Source organism: Bos indicus, chromosome 5 (genome assembly GCF_029378745.1).
Source record: "Bos indicus isolate NIAB-ARS_2022 breed Sahiwal x Tharparkar chromosome 5, NIAB-ARS_B.indTharparkar_mat_pri_1.0, whole genome shotgun sequence".
NCBI lineage: Eukaryota > Metazoa > Chordata > Mammalia > Artiodactyla > Bovidae > Bos > Bos indicus.
The window spans coordinates 95,164,250-95,186,494 of record NC_091764.1 but is presented as its reverse complement, the minus strand read 5'-3'; the positions used below and the strand labels follow the sequence as shown (position 1 = coordinate 95,186,494).

The 22,245-nt window shown below is 40.6% G+C and overlaps 1 protein-coding gene across 1 annotated transcript in view; it reads right to left on the bottom strand.

Moving 5' to 3' along the window:
• GUCY2C (guanylate cyclase 2C) overlaps positions 1-22,245 on the bottom strand; it is a 68,123-nt gene that overhangs the window by 25,328 nt on the left and 20,550 nt on the right. Inside the window, exons 8-16 of the mRNA XM_019961517.2 lie at positions 20,874-21,009; positions 16,447-16,532; positions 15,030-15,141; positions 8,876-8,957; positions 7,742-7,847; positions 3,999-4,061; positions 3,324-3,395; positions 2,758-2,862; positions 35-121 (exon numbers count right to left, since the gene is read on the bottom strand). Coding sequence (XP_019817076.2) covers positions 35-121; positions 2,758-2,862; positions 3,324-3,395; positions 3,999-4,061; positions 7,742-7,847; positions 8,876-8,957; positions 15,030-15,141; positions 16,447-16,532; positions 20,874-21,009 — 849 coding nt within the window. The remainder of the gene's footprint in view (positions 1-34; positions 122-2,757; positions 2,863-3,323; positions 3,396-3,998; positions 4,062-7,741; positions 7,848-8,875; positions 8,958-15,029; positions 15,142-16,446; positions 16,533-20,873; positions 21,010-22,245) is intronic.

Here is a 22,245-nt window from a genome sequence, read left to right as displayed (position 1 = left end):
TCATAAATATCTTTCGTGTCTGTGGGTCTCTTACCTTAGCAATGTCATACAAGACAGAGATCTTAAACTCCCAGTCCATGAATGTACCATCAGGGTAAGAAATTGTGTCATTTAAAACTTCCTGAGCAGGAGAAAAAGAAAAGGAAGATGAGTCGTCTAAAGGATACCACTGTGGAGAGATTCTTACAGGCCAATAATGATCTTCTTTTGTTTTTTATTTTTTAACATTTTGATCACACCCCAAGGCATGTGGGATCTTAGTTGCCCAACCAGGGACTGAACTCATGCCCGCTGTGGTAGAAGCGTGAAGTATTAACTAGTGGGCCACCAGGGAAGGTCCAATAATGATCTTCTGATCATGAATTCTTGGGCTCAGGAACAAGCTGGAACTCCATTCTCCTGGTTTTCTTGAACATATGTTTCTTTTCTCTCTAAGAAACACTGGGTGGTTCTTTATCACAAGGAGATGAGCACGAGATGCCCACAAATCCCAAATCCTGGTTCTTCACCAGATAGTGGTAAAGGAATGAGCAGGTACCTGCCAGGAGAGTAGGCTGGTGAGCCTGATTCACAAGTGCCTGGGTTGCAGGCTCTGTATCATCAAAATTACACTAGTGTTTTCCAACAAGGAATTGCTATCAGAAAATCCCTTAGGTAGGATTTCATTTTTACTTAGAAGACCAATTGCATCAATTGGTTTAATAGCTCTAAGTGTTCCGTCCGTTTATTAAGTCCTCTGTCATTAAGACAGAGCTCTTGAATTTCTGTATTAACTATATGACCTAGAGTTTTGAACTCATAGTATTAACATGGTGATGGTTGTATCAAGATGCAGGGTATTTAAACTAAGCTAATTGTTCACAGTAAAACTGTAAGCAGGACCCTAACTGAAAACCTAACAACAGTTTCTTGTCTGGGGAAAAAGCCCAGTTTTAACTTAGGTATTGTACCAGTAATTTCCAAAAAAGGGCCCAAAGTCATTGTTGTTTCAGATGAGGTTGCTGCAGCAGTGGGTAACCAGTCAGTTTAAGGGAGGGGAGTTATAAGCAGACAGACTCTTCCCTTAGCACCTGATATATGGCTTTTGTTTATTTGTTTATCTCTTCTCCTTATGAAAATGTCCTCTGTGATAATCTTCACTTACTGGTGTATCTAAATATTTTGTCACGTTGAAACCAAATGATTCAGATATGGTCTAGCCCTCATATAGAAAGTATTTCTAATTTTGAGAGACTTGAAATTATTATTATTAGGAATGTGTGTTTGTTTTATTGTATCAGCAGCAATTTAAATGAACATTTTCAGCACCAGTTAAAATGATCTTATATAGCCTTTCTTCAAAGACCTTTTGATATGATACATTAGAGTAATATTTTTTCCATTCATAGAACTAACCATATCTAACTGTTTTATGCTTTTCATATATGACTTGGCTTAGAGTTACCTGTATTGCGTTTATAATTTTTCCATTTATATTGATAAATGACATTAGTCTTTAATCACATTTTAGTATCAACTTTATGCTAGCCTTGTTGACTGTTAAATGAATTTAGAAGATGTTCATGTTTTTCTTTAACGTTAGAACAGTGTTTATATAGACAATGAGAATTATTCATGGAGTTTAGAAAAATTAAACTGAATCTGGTTTTCTTTGTAATGGAAAGTTAATGTCTTCTACCATTATTGACGTCCTTAAGTTTTTACTTGAGTCAGGTTTTCATAATTATATTGTTTCTGAAAATTTTCCCTTTTTTAGACTTTATAATTTAATAGTCATGATATATTCTTTCATAATTGAAAGCATCTTTTCATAGCTTTATTTTTTATTTTCATTTTATTTTTAGGCTTACTTTAAAGATTTAATTAGAAGTATAAGAGGCTTGTACATTTTGTAGTTTTTAAAAAATAAACAACTCAAGAATGCACTTTAAAATTTTATCAGTTTTATAATAATTGAATTGTGGTTTCCTTTCCTTTAGGCCATAGTTATATTTAGATTAGTTTTTAAAAGAGAGAACAGCATTTAGGGCTATGATTTTTTTCCCTTGAGGATAAATTTGAGTTTATGCCATACATACATTTTTAAATCTACATTTTTTTCCTAATAACCATCCAGTTTTCTCTTAATACAAAAGCAAATATGCAAGTAAAATAAAATGAATGGAGAGGCAATCACTTTTCCACATTTCCACATTTGTTCTTTGTTTTTTCAAGTCTACACTCCTGAATATTTTTTAGCTAGTTAGCTCAGCTGGTAAAGAATCCGCCTGCAAAGCAGGAGACCCAAGTTCAATTCCTGGGTCAAGAAGATGCCCTGGAGAAGGGACAGGCTACCCACTCTAGTATTCTTGAGCTTCCCTGGTAGCTCAGCTGGTAAAGAATCCGCCTGCAATGTGAGAGTCCTGGGTTCGATCCCTAGGTTGGGAAGATCCCCTGGAGAAGGGAACAGCTACCGACTCCAGTATTCTGGCCTAGAGAATTCCATGGACAGAGGAGCCTGGCAGGCTACAGTCCACTGGGTCCCAAAGAGTTGGACACAACTGAGTGACTTTCATTTCACTTATAATGATATAATAGGGATAAATGGACAAAATCTGAGTGATCTAGTTTGATAAGCATATGGGCCCATACATTTTTCCTGATAACTCTCTGCTGTTATTATTTCACTGAGTGAGCATTTAAAATTTCTACTACACATTTTTTTTTTTTGCACATGGTTGGCTGGCTAGGAAATTGGAAATGATTCTGGTTTCTTACCCTGAGGGATCCTCTCTCGCAGTACTCAGTCACCCCAAAGATCGTGGAATCAAGCTTCACTGTGCCGTAGAACTTGGTTAGGTTGTAATAGTCAATCTGAAGCAACTAAGACATAACACACTCATTTACAAAGCAGCTCAGCCAGAAAAGAGCACCTGGTTAAAAACTAATAATATACTAATAAAACATGCTGTGTCTCAGATCTCTGGGAAGATATACTACTGCTCTTGATACAATGAAGCATCGGTGCATCTCCTTCTGCACTTGGCATTAATCTGACTTCATGGCCTTTCTTTTGTCAGCAAGAGGACCTGGATACAAACCTTTGACTACTCTCCCATCACATCAGGACCACTTTCTAGGATATGCCAGCATGTTCTGTACCATCAAACATCTTTGACAAAATTTGGGGGGAGGATTTTCAACAAGAAGTATGGTCACTCATTCCTGGTCAGCAGGTTTCTCTGTCAGGACTCCCTAATAACACCTTGCTCCACCAGGGACCTCAATGCTTGGGGAAAACAGAGTAAAGTTATTTCTCACTTAAAGGTCTTAAGTAAGCATACCTTGTTCAATTCTATCTTCTGTTTCTCAGTGAAGTTGCCATCATTGTGCTTGAGATCCTTTAGAATCACTCGCTGCAAAGATCAATTGAATTAAGGAGATAGTGTAGGATGACCGCTGTATGCATGTTATAATCATCTGCTCACATGACTATCTTCCCACTCTACTGTAAGCTCTTGAAAGTGGTAACATTCTTTTACTGCTGCTTATATCCCTGGTGCCTAGTGCCTGGGATGTGGCAGGCTCACATGAGAATGTTTCTTTAAAATAATTAAGTGAAAAAAGGAGGAAGGAAGGCAGGAAAGAAGGGAGGGAAGGAGGAAGGAGGGGAGACACAAAACCCTGCTATGGGATTGTCATATCCCCACCGCAGTGATTCAAAATACAAAACAGGGTTGCCTGAACTGCTCTGAATCTATTCTTTTTCCTTTTCCTTCCTACACTCTCCCCCTCTTAAAAATTTTATTTTTTCTTCAGTATACCCAGGACTTGAGAATATTGTAAGCGGTGAAGCAGAGCCCTGCCCAGCCCTGTTAAAGGCTCTAACAGCACCCCTTGGGTCAGCTCCGGGACCCCGGCCATCACACCGCTGACATCAGAGCTGGGGCCACAACGAGTCAGAAGGCCCAGCACGTATCCCTGATTGGCTCTTCAGAAAAGCAAAGGAGACTAGTCACCTTTTTGTCATATTTGCACTGTCGCAGTCTCTGGATTGTGTCTCGCCTCTTGTCATCATCGATCTGGCACAAGAACAAGCTAATTATTCCAGAGGCTCCACGTCTTGGCTCCCCACCTGCCGGTCAAAGGCTGAGAGAGACTGCCTGTGTCTACTGCAGTTGGTTCACAGCATGCCAGGCAGGCTCAGAAAAACTGTTATAATTGTCCTGTGTCCCCTCTCATGCTCCCCTCCCCCCTCCAACGGTACCTTCCTTCCAAGTATCCACCAGCCGCACACTTAACTCGGTTTTCTCCCCCTTCTTCTCGTAGCCTATTTCAGCCAGAACTTCCTTTGCTTCCTTCCTGCCCAGCCTCCCAGACTATTGGGAACCACTGCCTATAGCTACGGACAGATGCTCTCAGGGAATCATGTTTGGCATCTGAGTTGTGAACTCATGCCTCAAGGCCCAAGTAGCAGTGCAAGTGAGGACACCTTGCTGGGGCTTAAGGAGGCAGCCACATCAGCTCGGGGTTCAGCCTGGAGTTGCGAGATCAGCTGGTTTGTCAACAGAAGCCAGTCATTTATTTGGCGGTGCTGGGTCTTAGTTGCAGCATGGGGGATCTAGTTCTAGGCGTGGCCTGTGGGATCTAGTTCTCTGGCCAGGTATTGAACCTGGGCCCCCTGTATTGGGAGCTCAGAGTCTTAGCCCCAGGACCATAAGGGAAATCCCAGTAATTAATTTGAAAAGAAGTTAAATATTGACTGAAACACAACACACACACACACACACACACACACACACACACACACACACACACACTTGAGGCTCTTGGTCTGCTACTCGAAAGGCAAAAAAGATTATGAACCATTGCATCTTTCCATTCAATTCTTATAAAAACCTGTGATGTATTTTATTTGTTAAAAGTTACCTCATAGGGACATTTTGAAAATGTGAGTGAAATAAATAATATCCAATTCCATGCATGATGCCTGGCACAGCACAGATTAATAAACATCACTTGTCTCCCCTTCTCCTGTTTCTCATTTTATTTGTGAGGTACAAAGGGTTACATGGCACCATGTGTCACCCGAGAATGTATGGAACCTGAGTGTGACTTCTCGTCCAGTGTTCTTTTTACCCTCTCAAGCCTTGATTGTGTCATTTAAACCATTTGAACCTCAGTCCCTTATTTGGGCAATCCTAACTTACAGGGATACTTCGGGATCAAATGAGACCAAGGTGGTGACACTTTCTTACAAGCAAAGGTGTTTTATCCTCAAATGAATCCTCTGCATCTTTATCATTATTTTCTGTCTGCTGCCTTCCCCTCGAACTTTGTTGACATCTCTCCCTCTGGCTGCTTGGTTTGCTGACCCTCTCCATTCTAGCTTGGGATACGTTCTTCATGATCTCGCCCCTGACTCTTGCTTCCTGACCCAGAGCTCGAACCATTGCCTGTCCAGTCACGTGGCATTTTCCCCTCTCCTGACTCTGGTCGATCCCTGTGGGTCTTCTTCCAGTCCTGTCTCATTCTCAGCACTGGTAAACCTCTTCTTACAGCTAATCCCTGGTCGCCTGCTCCCCAGCTGGTCTGTAACTCGGCATAATGATGACTCCCCATGCTCTGAATCACTTCTAACCTTCCTCCTCATGGCAACTTGTCCCAAAGACCTCCTCCTTAGCCAGGTGAGTGGCTAATGATGAATTAACTCATAAAAATTCTGTCATATCCAACAAGGGGTAGATGAGTTATACTCTTAGGAGTATATTTACATTTTAATAAAACACATAGCAACACAATGTTTTAGGCTTAACTCAAAAGAACAAAGTGTAGTACAGGGTTCTAAGGTGGTGGGGGAGGCTTGTGAGGGGTGGAGCCGTGGTGGGACCTGGGCAGAAGTGGGTGGGAGCCCAAACTGGAGTCACACCAGAGACGGGGACCGCTCACTCCTTCTAGAGGTCTCCTCCTCCCTTCCTAGGGTACTGCCATTAAGTCATTCAGGTCGATGAATTCTCTCTTTGAAAATCCAATAATCTTACAATCATTTACAATTACAGTCATAGGTTTTGATGAGAATCAAATGGAAAGATGCAATGTGAAATGTAAATGACTGTAAGATTATTGGATTTTCAAAGAGAGTATTCATTGATTTCTTCCTGACACGTGCCTGAAATAGATCTTTTCTTAATTTTAAAATTTTAAAAAATTAATTATTTTTTTGGTCACACTGCAAAGCATGGGGGAATCTTAGTTTCCTGACCGGGACCCAAACCTGTGCCCACTGCAGTGGAAGTGTGGAGTCCTAACCACTGGACTGCTGGGGAAGTTCCTGGTCTTTGTCAATAGCATTTTTATTTTTGTGGCTCAGGATGTAATAGGAGTGTTACTTTGGTGCATGGACCATTTCTGGAGGAAAGGGAGGCCTAGTCCTCACTCAGCCATGAAGGGATCTGACCCACTAGAGTGCCGTGTGCAGGATTTGGGGTGGGGTGCCCAGAGAGGTGGTGGAAAGGCTCCAAACACAAACCTGACTCATGTGGCAATTTTATTTTTGCTGATTCTAAGGAGGGAGGTGTCTCAAGTCACACTGTCCTGTTGGCTTGGCCCTATTCCAAGGGACCCCGCTCATTCCTTCATGGGGAGGTTCTGGGACTCCACCCCCTAGTTTGCTTTGGTATAAAACCACTGGGATTTCCCTGGTGGTCCAGTAGTTGAGAATCTGCCCTGCCAATGCAGGGAACACGGGTTTGATGCCTGGTCTGGGAGGATCTCACATGCCATGGAGCAACTAAGCCTGGGTGCCCTAACTACTGAGCCTGTGCCTGAGAGCCTGTGCTCTGTAACAAGAGAAGCCACCGCAATGAGAAGCCCGAGCACCGCAACTAGAGGGTAGCCCTCGCTCGCTGCAACTAGAAAAAGCCCGCGAGCAGCAATGAAGACCCAGGGTGGTCAAAAATAAACAAATTAAAATCCGAAAAAAAACCAGAAAAACCTCTGATGGTTAAGTGTTAGTGTCACACTTACAGAGGGTGGGTTCAGACTGTGCCCCATTCTTGAAATTCTAGCCCCGTTGCCTCAAAGAGCTCAGAAACAATGAAACAGGCCCAGGCATCAGGCACATGAGAAATGCTCAGAAGAGCTGGCGGGTTACATCTGCAGTAACCTGATTCCCTAGTGTGTGTGACCGGGCCGCGCTGCTCGACTCTTTGTCCTTCATTTTCCTCATCAGCAAAGTTAGGGTGATAAAGTTCATCTCCTGAGGTCCTGGTGAGGAGGAGATAAGTCCACTCAGGTCCTGAATTAACCGCCGCCCATGGGAGGCAGTGTTGCTGGTGGCTGCTGAGCCTTCCTGGCTGAGCGCAAGTGTGGGCAAAGGATTCTTTCTTCAGCAGGGAGAAAGTGAGTCACATGTCCTGAGTGTGAGAGAGTAGTTCCCCAAGGTTTAGGGGAACTCAGATGCCCTACCCATTCCTACATCCCTTCCATGACAAATCCTCCCTGTCTGCACTCCTATTCTGGGTCACATGCAAAAAACGAGTAACACACCATACCACAGCCTCCACCAAAGTGTTCACTGGATCAAGTAGCACCATGAAGAATCAAGGGAAAGGCAGGAAGCTGAGGATTCTAACATCTAGGTCTTGGATTCTGAAACAAATGACCCTGCCTGGCACGTTCTGTACCATGGACCAAAGTCTCCTCAGATCCCTGGGGAGTTGCGCCAGCCCGCGCATTCTTGCCCAGGTCAGGGGCGCCTTACCTTTAGGCTAACGTGGTTGGTCTCGTTGGACTCCAGGGGAAAAATGTCTTCAGGAGGAATGTGGGACCACTTCTTCTGACGAAGCGCGTGTTCTCTCTTATATTTTCTGTGAAAGGAACACAACCAACCCACAGGCTTTTATGATGCTCTTTTATTATGCCATTCCATTTCTGACCATTAGTTGACATCTACAGCTCTGATGGGGGGGCTTCCCTGATGGCCCAGCAGATAAAGAATCTGCCTGCAATGCAGGAAACATGGGAGACTCAGTTTGATTCCTGGGTTGGGAAGATCCCCTGGAGGAGAACATGCAACCCACTCCAGTATTCTTGCCTGGAAAATCCCACAGCCAGAGGAGCCTGGTGGACTACAGTCCACCGGGTTGCAAAAAGATTCAGTCAGGACTTAACAACACAGCTTCTTCAGCCTGAAAGTATGTAATACTTAACTAAATGCTTAACAACAACAACACTTAAATATTTAACTAAACAATGACAACAATACTTAACTAAATACTTAACTAAACAACAACAACAAAGCCTCTTCAGCCTGAAAGTATATAATAGAGCGACTTTGAAATTTCCCATAATGTATTAATAAAAGAGCAGAAATAGCCATTTCCACCTACAGAATGCCAATTCTATGGTCATTATACAGACTTTATTTCAATTCCCCACAACAGTTCAGATGAGGATACTGAAGCCAAGTAACATGTTTAAGTTGCCAATAACACAGTTAAGATTGCACAACTGGTTAATCTCAGAACTGAGATTTGAGTTCATGTGTCTCAGGAAGACTCCCTGGAGGAGGGCATGGCAACCCACTCCAGTATTCCTGCTTGGAGAAACCCAGGGACAGAGAAGCCTGGTGGGCTACAGTCCATAGGGACGCAAGGAGTTGGACATGACTCAAGCAACTTAGCACAAACACATGCATGTCTCTGATGGCAAGCTCTAATTCATCCGCTCAGTAGTCGTCTGCCTTAGATAGACTTTTCGATGCAGAATGCCTTTGTAATCTTAGCTCTGTCCAGAGACCTTCCTGTGAATGTATACTATCAACAGGCATCAGATGCCCCACTCTCACCCACCCCTCCACCTGAGAGATGAGCACCGCAGGTTAGCCGGCAGGTACCTGAGCACCAGGAGAGCGATGAGAAGCAGCAGGACCACTGTCCCCGCGAGCGTGAAGACGGCAATCATCAGCATTTGAGGGCCTGTGGCAGAAAAGACGGTGAAAACTACGCTAGGAAGGACCCCTGAAAAGAGAACAAATGCATTTCACAAGATTCTAGTTGTATAAGACAATTTCAGCAAGTGGAAAGGGAGAGATCTTTTAAGATACCTGTTTCTTAGAGAAAGACAAATGTCATATGATAACACTTGTATTTGTAATCTAAAAAAGCCAAAATGATACACGGACTTCCCTAGTGACCCACTGGTGAAGTGGAAGACTTCACCTTCCAATGTAGGGGATGTGGGTTTGATCCCTGGTCGGAGAGCTAAGATCCCATATGCCTCGTGGCCAAAACCCAAAACATAAAACTTAAGTAATATATTAAAAAATTCAATAAAGACTTTAAAAATGGTCCACATCAAAATGATCTTGAGAAAAAAATTTTTTAAATGATACAAATGAACTTATTTACAAAATAGAAACAGACTCACAGACCCAGAAAGCAAACTTACAGTTACCAAAGGGGAAAGGTGGGAGGGAAGGATAAATGAGAATGAACATATACACAATACTATATATAAAACAGATAATCAACAAGGACCTACTGTATAACACAGAGAACTCAATGTTCTGTAATAACCTACATGGGTGAAGAATCTGAAGAAGAATGGATATATGTATATGTACAACTGAATTATTTTACTGCACACCTGAAACTAACACAATATTGTAAATCAACTATATGCCAGTATAAAATAAAAATTAAATTTAGGGGTAGGTTGGGATAGGGGGTGGGAAGGAGGTTCAAGATGGGTAGGACATATATCTACTTATGGCTGATTCACTTTGATGTGTGGCAGAAACCAATACAACACTGTAAAGCAATTATCCGCCAATTAAAAGTGAAAAATTTTTAAAAAGTAGGAAAAGTAGGAAGTACTTCAAAAGTAGGAAGTCAAGACATACCTGGAGTAACAGGCAAATTTGGCCTTGGAGTACAAAACGAAGCAAGTCAAAGGCTAACAGAGTTTTGCCAAGAGAATGCACTGGTCATAGCAAACACCCTCTTCCAACAATACAAGAGAAGACTCTACACATGGACATCACCAGATGGTCAATACCAAAATCAGACTGATTATATTCTTTGCAGCCAAAGACGAAGAAGCTCTATACAGTCAGCAAAAACAAGACTGGGAGTGGACTGTGGCTCAGATCATGAACTCTTTATTGTCAAATTCAGACTTAAATTGAAGAAAGTAGGGAGAAACACTAGACCATTCAGCTATGCAAGCTGCGCAGTTAGTCACTCAGTCGTGTCTGACTCTTGCGACCCCATAGAAGGTAGCCTGCCAGGCTCCTCTGTCCATGGGATTCTCCAGGCAAGAATACTGAAGTGGGTTGCCATCTCCTTCTCCAGGGGATCTTCCCGACCCAAGGATCGAACCCAGGTCCCCTGCATTGCAGTCAGACTCTCCAACTGAGCTACCAGGGAAGCCCCCATTCTGGTATGACCTAAATCAAATCCCTTACAATTATACAATGGAAGTGACAAATAGATTCAAGGGATTAGGTCTGAAGGACAGACTGCCTGAAGAACTATGGATGGAGGTTTGTAACATTGTACAGGAGGCAGGGATCAAGACCATCCCCAAGAAAAATAAATGCAAAAAGGCAAAATGGTTGCCTCAGGAGGCCTTACAAATAGCTAAGAAAAGAAGAAAAGCTGAAGGCAAAGGAGAAAAGGAAAGATATACTCATTCGAATGCAGAGTTCCAAAGAATAGCAAGGAGAGATAAGAAAGCCTTCTTCAGTGATCAGTGTAAAGAAATAGAGGAAAACAATAGAATGGGAAAGACTAGAGATCGCTTCAAGAAAATTAGAGATACCAAGGGAACATTTCATGCAAAGATGGGCACAATTAAAGACAGAAATGGTATAGACCTAACAGAAGCAGAAGATTTTAAGAGCTGGCAAGACTACACAGAAGAACTATACAAAAAAGATCTTCATGACCCAGATAACCACGATGGTGTGATCACTCACCTAGAGCCAGACATCCTGGAATGCAAAGTCAAGTGGGCCTTAGGAAGCATCACCATGAACAAAGCTATGGAGGTGATGGAATTCCAGTTGAGCTATTTCAAATCCTAAAAGATGATGCTGTGGAAGTGCTGCACTCAATATGCCAGCAAATTTGGAAAACTCAGCAGTGGTCACAGGACTGGAAAAAGTCAGTGTTCATTCCAATCCCAAAGAAAAGTAATGCCAAAGAATGCTCAAACTACCACACAATTGCACTCATCTAATATGCTAGCAAAGTGATGCTAAAAATTCTCCAAGCCAGGCTTCGATAGTACGTTAACTGTGAACTTCCAAGTGTTCAAGCTGCTTTTAGAAAAGGCAGAGGAATCGGAGACCAAATTGCCAACATCTGCTGGATCATCAAAAAAGCAAGAGAACTCCAGAAAAACATCTACTTCTGCTTTATTGACTATGCCAAAGCCTTTAACTGTGTGGATCACAACGAACTGTGGAAAATTCTGAAAGAGATGGGCATACCGGACCACCTGACCTGCCTCCTGAGAAATCTGTATGCAGGTCAAGAAGCAACAGTTAGAACTGGACATGGAACAACAGACTGGTTCCAAATTGGTAAAGGAGTATGTCAAGGCTGTATATTGTCACCCTGCTTATTTAACTTATATGAAGAGTACATATGTGAAATGCCAGGCTGAATTAAATACAAGCTGGAATCAAGATTGAATGGAGAAGTATCAATAACCTCAGATATGCAGATGACACCACTCTCATGCCAGAAAGCGAAGAAGAACTAAAGAGCCTCTTGATAAAAGTGAAAGAGGAGAGTGAAAAAGCTGGCTTAAAACTCAACATTCAGAAAACTACGATCATGGCATCCGGTCCCATCACTTCCTGGCAAACAGATAGGGAAACAATGGAAACAGTGGCTGACTTGATTTTTTGGGGGCTCCAAAATCACTGCAGATGGTGATTGCACCCATGAAATTAAAAGATGCTTGCTCCTTGGAAGAAAAGCTATGACCAACCTAATAGCATATTAAAAAGCAGAGACATTACTTTGCAACAAAGGTCTGTCTAGTCAAAGCTATGGTTTTTCCAATAGTCATGCATGGATGTAAGAGTTGGACTATAAAGAAAGCCGGGCACTAAAGAATCGATGCTTTTGAACTGTGGTGTTGGAGACAACTCTTGAGAGTCCCTTGGACTGCAAGGAGATCCAACCAGTCCATCCTAAAGGAAATCAGTCCTGAATATTCATTGGAAGGACTGATGCTAAAGCTGAAACTCCAATAATTTGGCCACCTGATTCGAAGAACTAACTCACTTGAAAAGACCCTGATGCTGGGAAAGACTGACAACAGAGGGTGAGATGGTTGGATGCCATCACCGACTTGATGGACATGAGTTTGAGTAAGCTCTGGGAGTTGGTCGTGAACAGGGAATCCTGGCATGCTGCAGTCCATGGGGTCACAAAGAGTCGGACACGACTGAGTGACTGAACTGAACTGATGGAAAAATGAAAATAAATTTTAAAAATTAAATTTAGAAAAGATATCCTTCTTTTTTAATTTCTTCATTGGTAATAGAGATGCTGCATCTTTGTTCTGTGAAGAAAATTGTTTGGAATGTGCCTCCAAAGCGGCATTATTTCAGTTACTCTTATAGTTTATACATTTTTTTCTTATGGGAGGGCTTCACTGGTGGCTCAGATGGTAAAGAATCTGCCTGCAATGCAGGAGACCAGGGTTCGATCCCTGGGTTGGGAAGAACTACTGGAGATGGGAATGGCAACCCACTCTAGCATTCTTGCCTGGAGAATGCCATGGACAGAGGAGCCTGGTGGGCTATAGTCCATGGGGTCGCAAAGAGTTGGAAATGACTGAGCAACTGACACTTTCTTATGGGAATCATCGAATGTTAGAAGATAAAATAGTTTCCAGCACAGAATTTGGATGGGAAGACTATCTGATGTCTTTGAAACTGATATACCTAAGGAGGATTCATAAAGGAAGAAACTGACAACTGGTTTTCAATTCAGAGAACAAATCAGAGGAAAAGTAGGTCAGTGTGGAATGCACAGTAAATGACAGAGTTGCCTGCTGGTCCTTTCCAAGCTCAACCCCGTCATTGAGGGAAGTTAATGGGAAGTGTAAGGAATTTGATTTTTCAGTATGTAGGTGAAGCTGTATAGATGAAGGAGTTTGAGAGATTCACAGAAGAGTAAGTAAATTCAGGAAAATGTGGATTCAACCCAATGAAGCATTGAAGCAGAGTTCTGCATGGGCAGAGGACTAGAATGAGAAGGACAACAATAATAAAACTGTACAAGAAGGTCATTGTTCACACATGCCTCACAGGCTGCCTCTTGAATCCTCTAACTTCCTATTCTATTCCGAAGGCAGAGGGTTCAAGAAGAAGAAATAGGATGGACTCCAAGCAATAGACAGTGTATAAGAAGCTAGACGATAATAGCAATATGGTGAAGAAGACAGGTATTTTTCTTATAGCAAAAATATGAAAGATAGTCAAACTCTAAGGATAAATGTTCAAGGAAGGTGTAGTCTAAAAATAAAACTGTAAAATATTTCGAGAATTTGGCATTTAAAAAATCCATTTGTGTGCACGTGTGTCACAAAGGAGAGACATTGGAGCTACACAGAGAAATGTTATTCTGACACACTATTGGGCCTTAGAAAAATAATAATAATGAAAATATTTAATGATTTTCAATTTAAAGAATCAACTTACAGGTAAATGACAGAAGGCTTCCTGTGGCTAGCAAATAAATATTATCAGCCTTGACAAATAAAAGAAAAATACAGGAGAATTTGGGAGGTGAGAAGGAGGTAGAAGGAAGGATAGAGACATGAACATCTTCATCTTACAACTTTGGGAAGCAAGAAGCTTTATACATGTTTGATAGAACTCCAGGCTTACGCATATTAATTAAAATTACAAATGTAAAATTATAAACACTAAATGTATTGACAAAAAGACAGAACTATATTGAGAAAAGCTTAGAGAAAAGTATGCCTAATGAAAATGAACTAAATTTTAATTTATCAATACAAGAAATAGGTAACATCTAAATCTCATAAATCAAGAAACACATGCATATAATTTAGAAATATGCAAAAAACTAAGCAGAACGGACAAGACCAGGGATGCACAGAGGCGGGACTAGGTACACTCACTTTCTGTTATGAATATTTCTACTCTCAGATTTTAAAATCATGTGCATGAATTTTTCTACAATAAAAATAAAACGAAAAAAGTCATTTTATTAGTAGTGTTTACACCTTTTTTTTTTGCATCTTTGAACATAAATATTTGCTCAAATTTAAACTTTTTTCCCTAAAAATTGATTAGTAATGTGGAATTACTTACTATTCATTGCAGAAAGCCTTGGCCAAGCCAGCCGAGGGCAGAGCGTCCTGAGACTGTCGCTCAGGAGACACTTGGCTGGCCTGTCTAGTGATAGTCAGGGTTATACACAGTTGTACTTCAAGTTGCACGGATGAAGGTCTGGCCCTGTCAGGGCTTTCATGACATGATGGGACCTCACCTCAGGTAGGTAGGTAACCATCGTTATGACCCAAGCATGTGTGCTCTCAGGCAAAAGGGGAGAATTTAGAGGTCAAGATCACTGACCACCCCTCAGCCTGATGACATCAAGTATTCCTTGCTTGAAACACACTGAATACATTCCTTGAGTTTCCTGTAGTAAAATGTAAATGGAATAAGACTATTGTCTCTGTGTTCATTCTGCCAATTGCCAAACCTAGTTTTCTATAGGAAAATTTATGTCAAAGGGTGGATAGAACACATATTAAAGATAGGTGTAGCTAAAATAGAACGGAATATTTTCAGTGTTTTATCAGAACTGTAATATCATTCACTGGGCAGAGAAGTAAAGTCCATATTTACAAATCTGGCACATCTTATTCAGACAATAAGTAAAACAAAACAAAACTAAACTAAACAAAACCACAAGCTAATTGCATAAACCATAAAATTTACTCTCCTCCAAAAAACAACTTCAGGGAAAGGAAATTCACGAAGGATCTCTTACCCTGGCCTGGAATATCATTAGGAAGTTTGTGGTTCTTCCAGATGAACGTGGGGCTCTTATCCACAGGGCTAGTCTGGTTCACACGGGTGTCATAGGTCAAAAGAACCTTGTACTGTGTCGGGGCATGAAAGAGAAGAAGGGTGAACAGATAAAGACGCTTTAGAATGACTTCTGATGAGATTCACCATCCTTCCCAGTGACATTTGAATTTTTTTAATTAATTTTTATTGGAGCATAGTTGCTTCACAATGGTGTGTTAGTTTCCACTGTACGGCACAGTGAATCTGCCATATCTGTTTCTCAGTGAAACAAGACAAATGATACACAGCTGGGAACTAGTTAGGATCTACTTGGTTCTCACCATGAACACTATTAGGCCAAATAGTTTTCTGTTTTTAATGACCATTCATTATGCTTGCCCAATAGAATTCAAGTCTTTCATTTTACAAATGTGAAAACAGAGGCAAGAAAAATTAAATGGCTAGCTCTAAGTCACATGATAAAGGAGGCACCAGTGTTTTCCACAATATTAAACTGCTATTAAAAATGATGGCTTGAGAAAATACACCATAGTTAAAATTCATTATATTTATACATGTCAAGGGGCTGCTAGAGAATTCTACATTTCTTAAGTTCTATCAATTACATGATTTTTGAATCTCTTCTATCTCTATGCTGTAATGTGCTTTCTTATAAAAAGTCTCTTTTTGAAGCAATGTGACAATAGAAATATTAATATATCCTTAAATTACTGCTGCATATATTGAGTCAGTTTTGTAAGAGACATCTCCAAAATGATCATCCTTCTAAAATTCACCACCACCAAAACATGCTGGACCAAAGTTTTACATTCTCAAAACTACACTCTTAACTTGACAGCAGAATATAAACTAATATTACATAGTAATATAATAATATGTATTACAGTCACACACAATACTATACCAGGTGTATATATAGTGTGTGAATATAAAGCTTAACATTACACGGCTATTTTTATGTGCCTGAAGGATCAAACAATTAATGATTCTCATGAGATTGCAGAGGGAGAGAACAGGGAATGTTTCATTGAAATTTTTAGTTTTGGAAATGAATAAACAATTCTTAGAAAAAAAAAACAACCACCAAAAAGAAAACCTGTAATTTTCTCATTGGTACCCCATCAATAGTCTGGTCTTCATATCAGTGTTTTCTGGGTGGGTATGTTTTATATAGTAAATAGAGTGGATATTCTGAATAAGAAGTTCTACGGGAGAAAATGTTTAAGGAATATGGCCCCAAGAGGGGCATAATTGTAAATCTGAAATTAACTTGTAGATTCTAAATATAACTTCTCCTAGTCCTTCTCTATGACTTGCCTTTCAGGATAACCCTCCTCACCCAGTCACCTAATCCCAAGTTCTTGATAAGAACATACTTTGCTGGTGTCCACAGAGGTGTACAGAAGGTACATGGTATTGTCAATATCCCCACAGGCATCCAGAGTCACAGGACCCACATGCCCTAAGGCAAAATCAGAAACAGTTAGAGACCATCACTGACGTCCTGACTGAAAGACCAGTTACATCCTGACACGGGGCATAAAGCAGATTCCAATTGTTCTATTTTACTGAAAAATTGTTGACCTTAATGATGTAATTAGAAGGCATTGGTTCTTGGCTCTGAGATCACTGAAGGATATTTCTATGAGAGACGCTATTTAGAGAGAAGGAAAACTCTCTTTCACTGTTTTTAGGATGATGACACTAAATGTAATTAGTCAGGAGATTTCTCCTGATGATTCGAGACAAGTTTTTGCTGAGAGTATTAACTAGTGGCACCGCGTTTAAGTCATTGCACAACCTAAAGTAGATTGCCAAAAGGTCAAAATCCCTTCACTATCACTTAGCTGAACACGCTGAGAAAATTAAGTTCTTGGAGCCTCAGTTTTCTCATCTATGAAATTTTAGCCACATAGCATGAGTCTAAGAAATGGTCGGTTAGGTTAAAAAAAAATTACCAAGTATCAACAATTTCACATGGTTCAAAATAAGAGCTAGTATTGTTTACTGTACCAGGCTCTGTGCTAAGTGCCTTATATGCACTGATCATTTTAATCCTCCTAAAACACCACGACACACAAATTGTTATTATCTCCATTTTACGGATGAGAAATCTGAGGTCAGGGATATTATTTAATTGCTCCAGGTTATAGGTACAGCTAGCAGGTGGCTAATTACTACTAATGATCACAGAGGTGCAAGTAAAAAGGTGGGGGCCGCTGTCTTTGCATCTTCTCACGCCCGTCCATTGCTGATATGACTGTCCCCCACTGCCGACGTGACTTTCTAGGAATGTAAAGGGTTGGTGCCCTCTTTGTTTCTCTCTTTTCCCCCTGGAGAGCCAGGCCTTGAAGACTGCAACAGTCAATCAACTTCATACATGGGAGAAACTAGAAAGTGACTGGGGGGAAGTCAGAGACTCAGAAAACCTGAGAAGACCTCAGGTTTCCATGTCAGGCTGATCCTCAGCAGAGATGGCCTACAACAATAAAAACAAAAAGCAAAACCAAGTAACAGGAAACCCTGAGAAGGAGAAAATTCACCATTCCCCAGATGATTTTCAGGATTACCACATTATTAGATTCGAATGTCCAGTTTTCAACCAAAATTATAAGTCATATGAAGAAACAGGAAAATATGATTTACTCAGTAGAAAAAAATAAATAAACCAATGGAAGCTATCCCTGAGAAAGTGATGGTGGGTCTACTAGAAAAAAGGTTTTAAAACAACTACCTTAATGCTCAAATACCTAAAGGAAGACATGGGAAAAGTCAAGGCAGTGATGTATGAACAAAATGGAAATATTAGCAAAAAGATAGAAATCATAAAAAAATAAATTCTGGAACTGAAAAGTATAGAGGCTAAAATGAAAAACTCAAAGGCATATTTGAGAAGGCAGAAGAATAATTAGTGAACTTGAAGATGAAAAAGAAAGTGAAAGTGTTAGTCACTCAATTGTGTCCGACTCTTTATGACCCCATGGACTATAGCCCAACAGGCTCCTCTGTCCATGGAATTCTCCAGGTTAAAATACTGGAATGGGTAGCCAGTCCTTTCTTTAGGGATCTTCCCAACCCAGTGACTGAATCCGGGTCTCCCTTATTGTGCACAGCTTCATTGCTGTCTGAGCCCCAGGGAAGCTGGAACTAGAAGAAAGGACAATGGAAATCACCAAATCTGAAGAAAAGAAATAAAAAAGATTGCAGAAAAGTGAACAGACCTTAAAGGACCTGTGGAATACCACTAAGCAGACCAACACATGCATTGTGGAAGCCCCAGAGGGAGAAGAGAAAGAGAGAGAAAATGGTAGGGAAATAATGGCTGAAAATGTCCCAAATCTGATAAAAGATATGAATATAAACATCCAAGAAGCTCAACAAATGCCAAGTAGAATGAATTTAAAGAAATCCATGCCAAGACACATCATAATCAAATCGTCCACAGCCAAAGACACAGAATTTTGAAAGCAGCAGGGAGAGAAGTAATTGATAACATATAAGGCAATGGCACCCCACTCTAGTACTCTTGCCTGGAAAATCCCATGGGTGGAGGAGCCTGGTAGGCTGCAGTCCACGGGGTTTCGAAGAGTTGGACACGACTGAGCAACTTTACTTTCACTTTTCACTTTAATGCTTTGGAGAAGGAAATGGCAACCCACTCCAGTGTTCTTGCCTGGAGAATCCCAGGGACGGGGGAGCTGGTGGGCTGCCGTCTATGGGGTTGCACAGAGTCGGACACAACTGAAGCGACTTAGCAGCAGCAAGAGATATTTAGTAAGATTATAAAGCAGATTTCTCACTGTATATTCTGAAGGTTAGAAGGCAGTGGGCTGATATATTCAAAATGCTAAAAGAAAAAAATATCAACTAAGAATCTGTTATTCAACAAAGCTGTCCTTCAGAAGTGAAAGGAGAGTAAGATATTCTGAAATAAATAAAAGCTGAGAGATTTTTTACCAACCAATCTTCCCTGCAAGAAATTCTCAAGGGAGTCTAGGAGGTTAAAATGAAAGAACACTAGATGGTAGCTTGAAGCCATAGGAAGAAATAAACATTTCAGTAAAGGTAAATCAGCAAGCGATTACAAAAACTAGTATTATTATAAAAACAATGTGTTATTCCACTTTTTCTTTTCTATATTACTTAAGAAATGAATATGTTTAAAAAAATTAGTCTAAAACTTGTATTATTGTAACTTTGATTTGTAACTCTACCTTTTGTTTTTGACAATCTAGGAGACTAATACTTAAAAAATAATTAGTTTACTATTTGGACACAAAGTATAAGGATGTAGTTCTGCAACACCAATGTCTGAGAGGGATGGGAATGGAGCTATTAAAAGAGCAGAGTTTTTGTATTTATTGAGGTTAAGCCAGTATAAATTCAAATTAGAGGGTTATAATTTTAGGATCTAATCCCCATGGTAACCACAAAGAAAACAGCTAAAGAACACACATGAAAAAAATTTAAACATTTCAGTGTAAAGAAATAAATACAAAAGAAGACAGTAATGGATAAAATGGGGATGAAAAAGCTATGCAGTATATAAAAAATAAATAGCAAAATAACAGAATAAATCTCTCTTTATCATCAAGGAGATCCAACCAGTCCATCCTAAAGGAAATCAGTCCTGAATATTCATTGGAAGGACTGATGTTGAAGCTGAAACTCCAATACTTTGGCCACCTGATACAAAGAGCTGACTCATTTGAAAAGACCCTGATGCTGGGAAAGACTGAAGGTGGGAGGAGAAGGAGACAACAGAGGATGAGACGGTTGGATGGCATCACTGACTCAATGGACATGAGCTTGAGTAAATCCTGGTAGTTGGTGATGGACAGGGAGGCCTGGCGTGCTGCAGTCCATGGGGTCGCAAAGAGTGGGACACAACTGAGTGACTGAACTGATCAGTAATTATTTCAAATGTAAATCGATTAAATTCTCCAACCAAAGATAGAAATTGGAAAATTATGAAAAAGTGATCCAACTATTTGATGTCTATTAAGAGATTCACTTTTGATCCCAAGACACAAATAGTTTGAAAGCAAGAGGATGGAGAAGGATATGCCATGCAAGTATTAACCAAGAGAGCAGAGGTGGATATACTGACATCAGATAAAACTGATCAGACTTTTAATCAAAAAAGTTTATAAGAAACAAAGATTTTCACTGTATATATTAATAAAACACTCAATAGAGCAAAAATATATAAACAAGTACAAACATTTATGTACCTAATAACAGACCAACAAAATATATGAAGCAAAAATTGGCACAAAACTGTTCTACAATAGTGGTGCCAGTGGTCACGAATCTGCCTGTCAATGCAAGAGATGCAGGAGACCCAGGTTTGATCCCTGGGTCGGGAAGAGCCCTCAGAGTAGGCAATGGCAACCCACTCCAGTATTCTTGCCTAGAAAATTCCATGGACAGAGGAGCCTGGTGGGCTACAGTCCATGGGATAGCAAAGAGTTGGACACAACTGACCACACATGCACTGCTTTATACAATAATAGTTGGGAGATTTTAACACTCCACTTTCTCCAATGAATAGGATAACAAGATAGAAAATATGTTAAAAAAATATAGAGGACTTGAACATAACAAGAAACCAACTAGACATAATGACAAATATAGAACATTCTACCCAACAACTGAACTTTTGCACATTTGTTGGCTCCAGTTAAGTTAAAGGTATTTAACGGTTGACCCATCTATTGCCAAACCCTCTCTTTACTGTCTACAGGGCGCATATTTGGAGAAACTGTAAGTAAAGTGTAGTTTGCTCTTAGGCAACTGGTACCTTCAAAAGTGATGTTCCTGAAAGCATGAGCAAATTTAGAGGTGGTAACATCTTCTCCATTTTCAAGAAATATCTTCAGCATATGTCCAAAAAGCAAGACTCCATCCAGGTAGGCAGCAGCAAAATCATTTTTTGCCTAAATTAGAAAGGAAAAATCTTAAAATGAGTTCCAAAAAAAAAACAAGATTCTGGTCTTGAACTCCACTCATGTGGAGTCATCCCAACATTGTTGGGGTCAAGCAGGATAACTGGAAAGGTAAAAGAATATTAATGGAACTGCAAGGATGGGATTAAAGGAAATTTTGGAAAAACTTTCCTTGGACCAGGGCTCTTTCTCATCCCCTTATCACAATTCTGTCTTCTCTTGGGATCAATAAACTGTGAACACTGCCTTTAGGGAAGGAACTAAAAGTGGCCGTGCTTCCTCCTTCCCATGATGGTAAAATATTTTATTTCAACCAGGAAGAACAACATACAGCATTTCTCATACACAATTATGAGAATTTTCAATTCTCATAAAGTTTTATATAGAAATAACGTTTTCATTTAAGAATAAAAGAGAATGGCAACAAAAACAACCCCACTGCCTTTGAGTAGCGTGATGCGATAGTAAGAGTTTTGATCGGCTGATACCACTGTATTTGCTTTGGAGAGAGTCCTGGTTGGGTGTTAAGGGCAGACACAAATGTCTGCCCTGGTGAACATAAGAAGGGGTCGGGACTCCTCTGCCTCTGTGGCAGTTGTGTGGTGGTCTTTACAGAATTGGGCTGGATTGAAAGCTCAGTGCCCCTGAGACCGAATGAGCTCAGACAGTTTGGCCCACCCACCTGTAAAGAATCAGACTTTTGCCTAAGCCTAGCAGCTGTGCAAGTGAAATCTGAACATGACACCCAGAAGTATATTTGTTAGAAAACATGAAAAGGGAAAAAGGAAAACATCTCTCATTGGCTTCAGTGACTTTTGCTGAAATCATCTTTTCATGAAATGAAAAGCATCAGTTAAGACCCAGCCCCTGAAGGGGTACAGCCCCAAATTTTGGCAGGGTTGCAAAACAGAGGGCTTAGAATTGCCAGTCTAGGCAAAATGGTGATTTTCTCAAAGGTCCCCAACTTTCCTTGCTGCTCTTTGGGCCTCGTCATCCTAAAGTTGTTTGAGGGCTTCGGGACTGACCGCCCCTTACTCCCTCCCTTCTCCAAACCTGCTCTCGACCGTGTGTGAGGCCAGAAAACATCCAGTGACTTTAGCTGCGTTAAAGTGCAGTGACCATCAAAATCCAATGTGGTATTAGAGTCTGGGGTTTTGCATTTAATCAAGACATTAATCATTTAATGTCCAATTGGAGGCTCTTTTCCTGGGACAAATGCTAAACCAG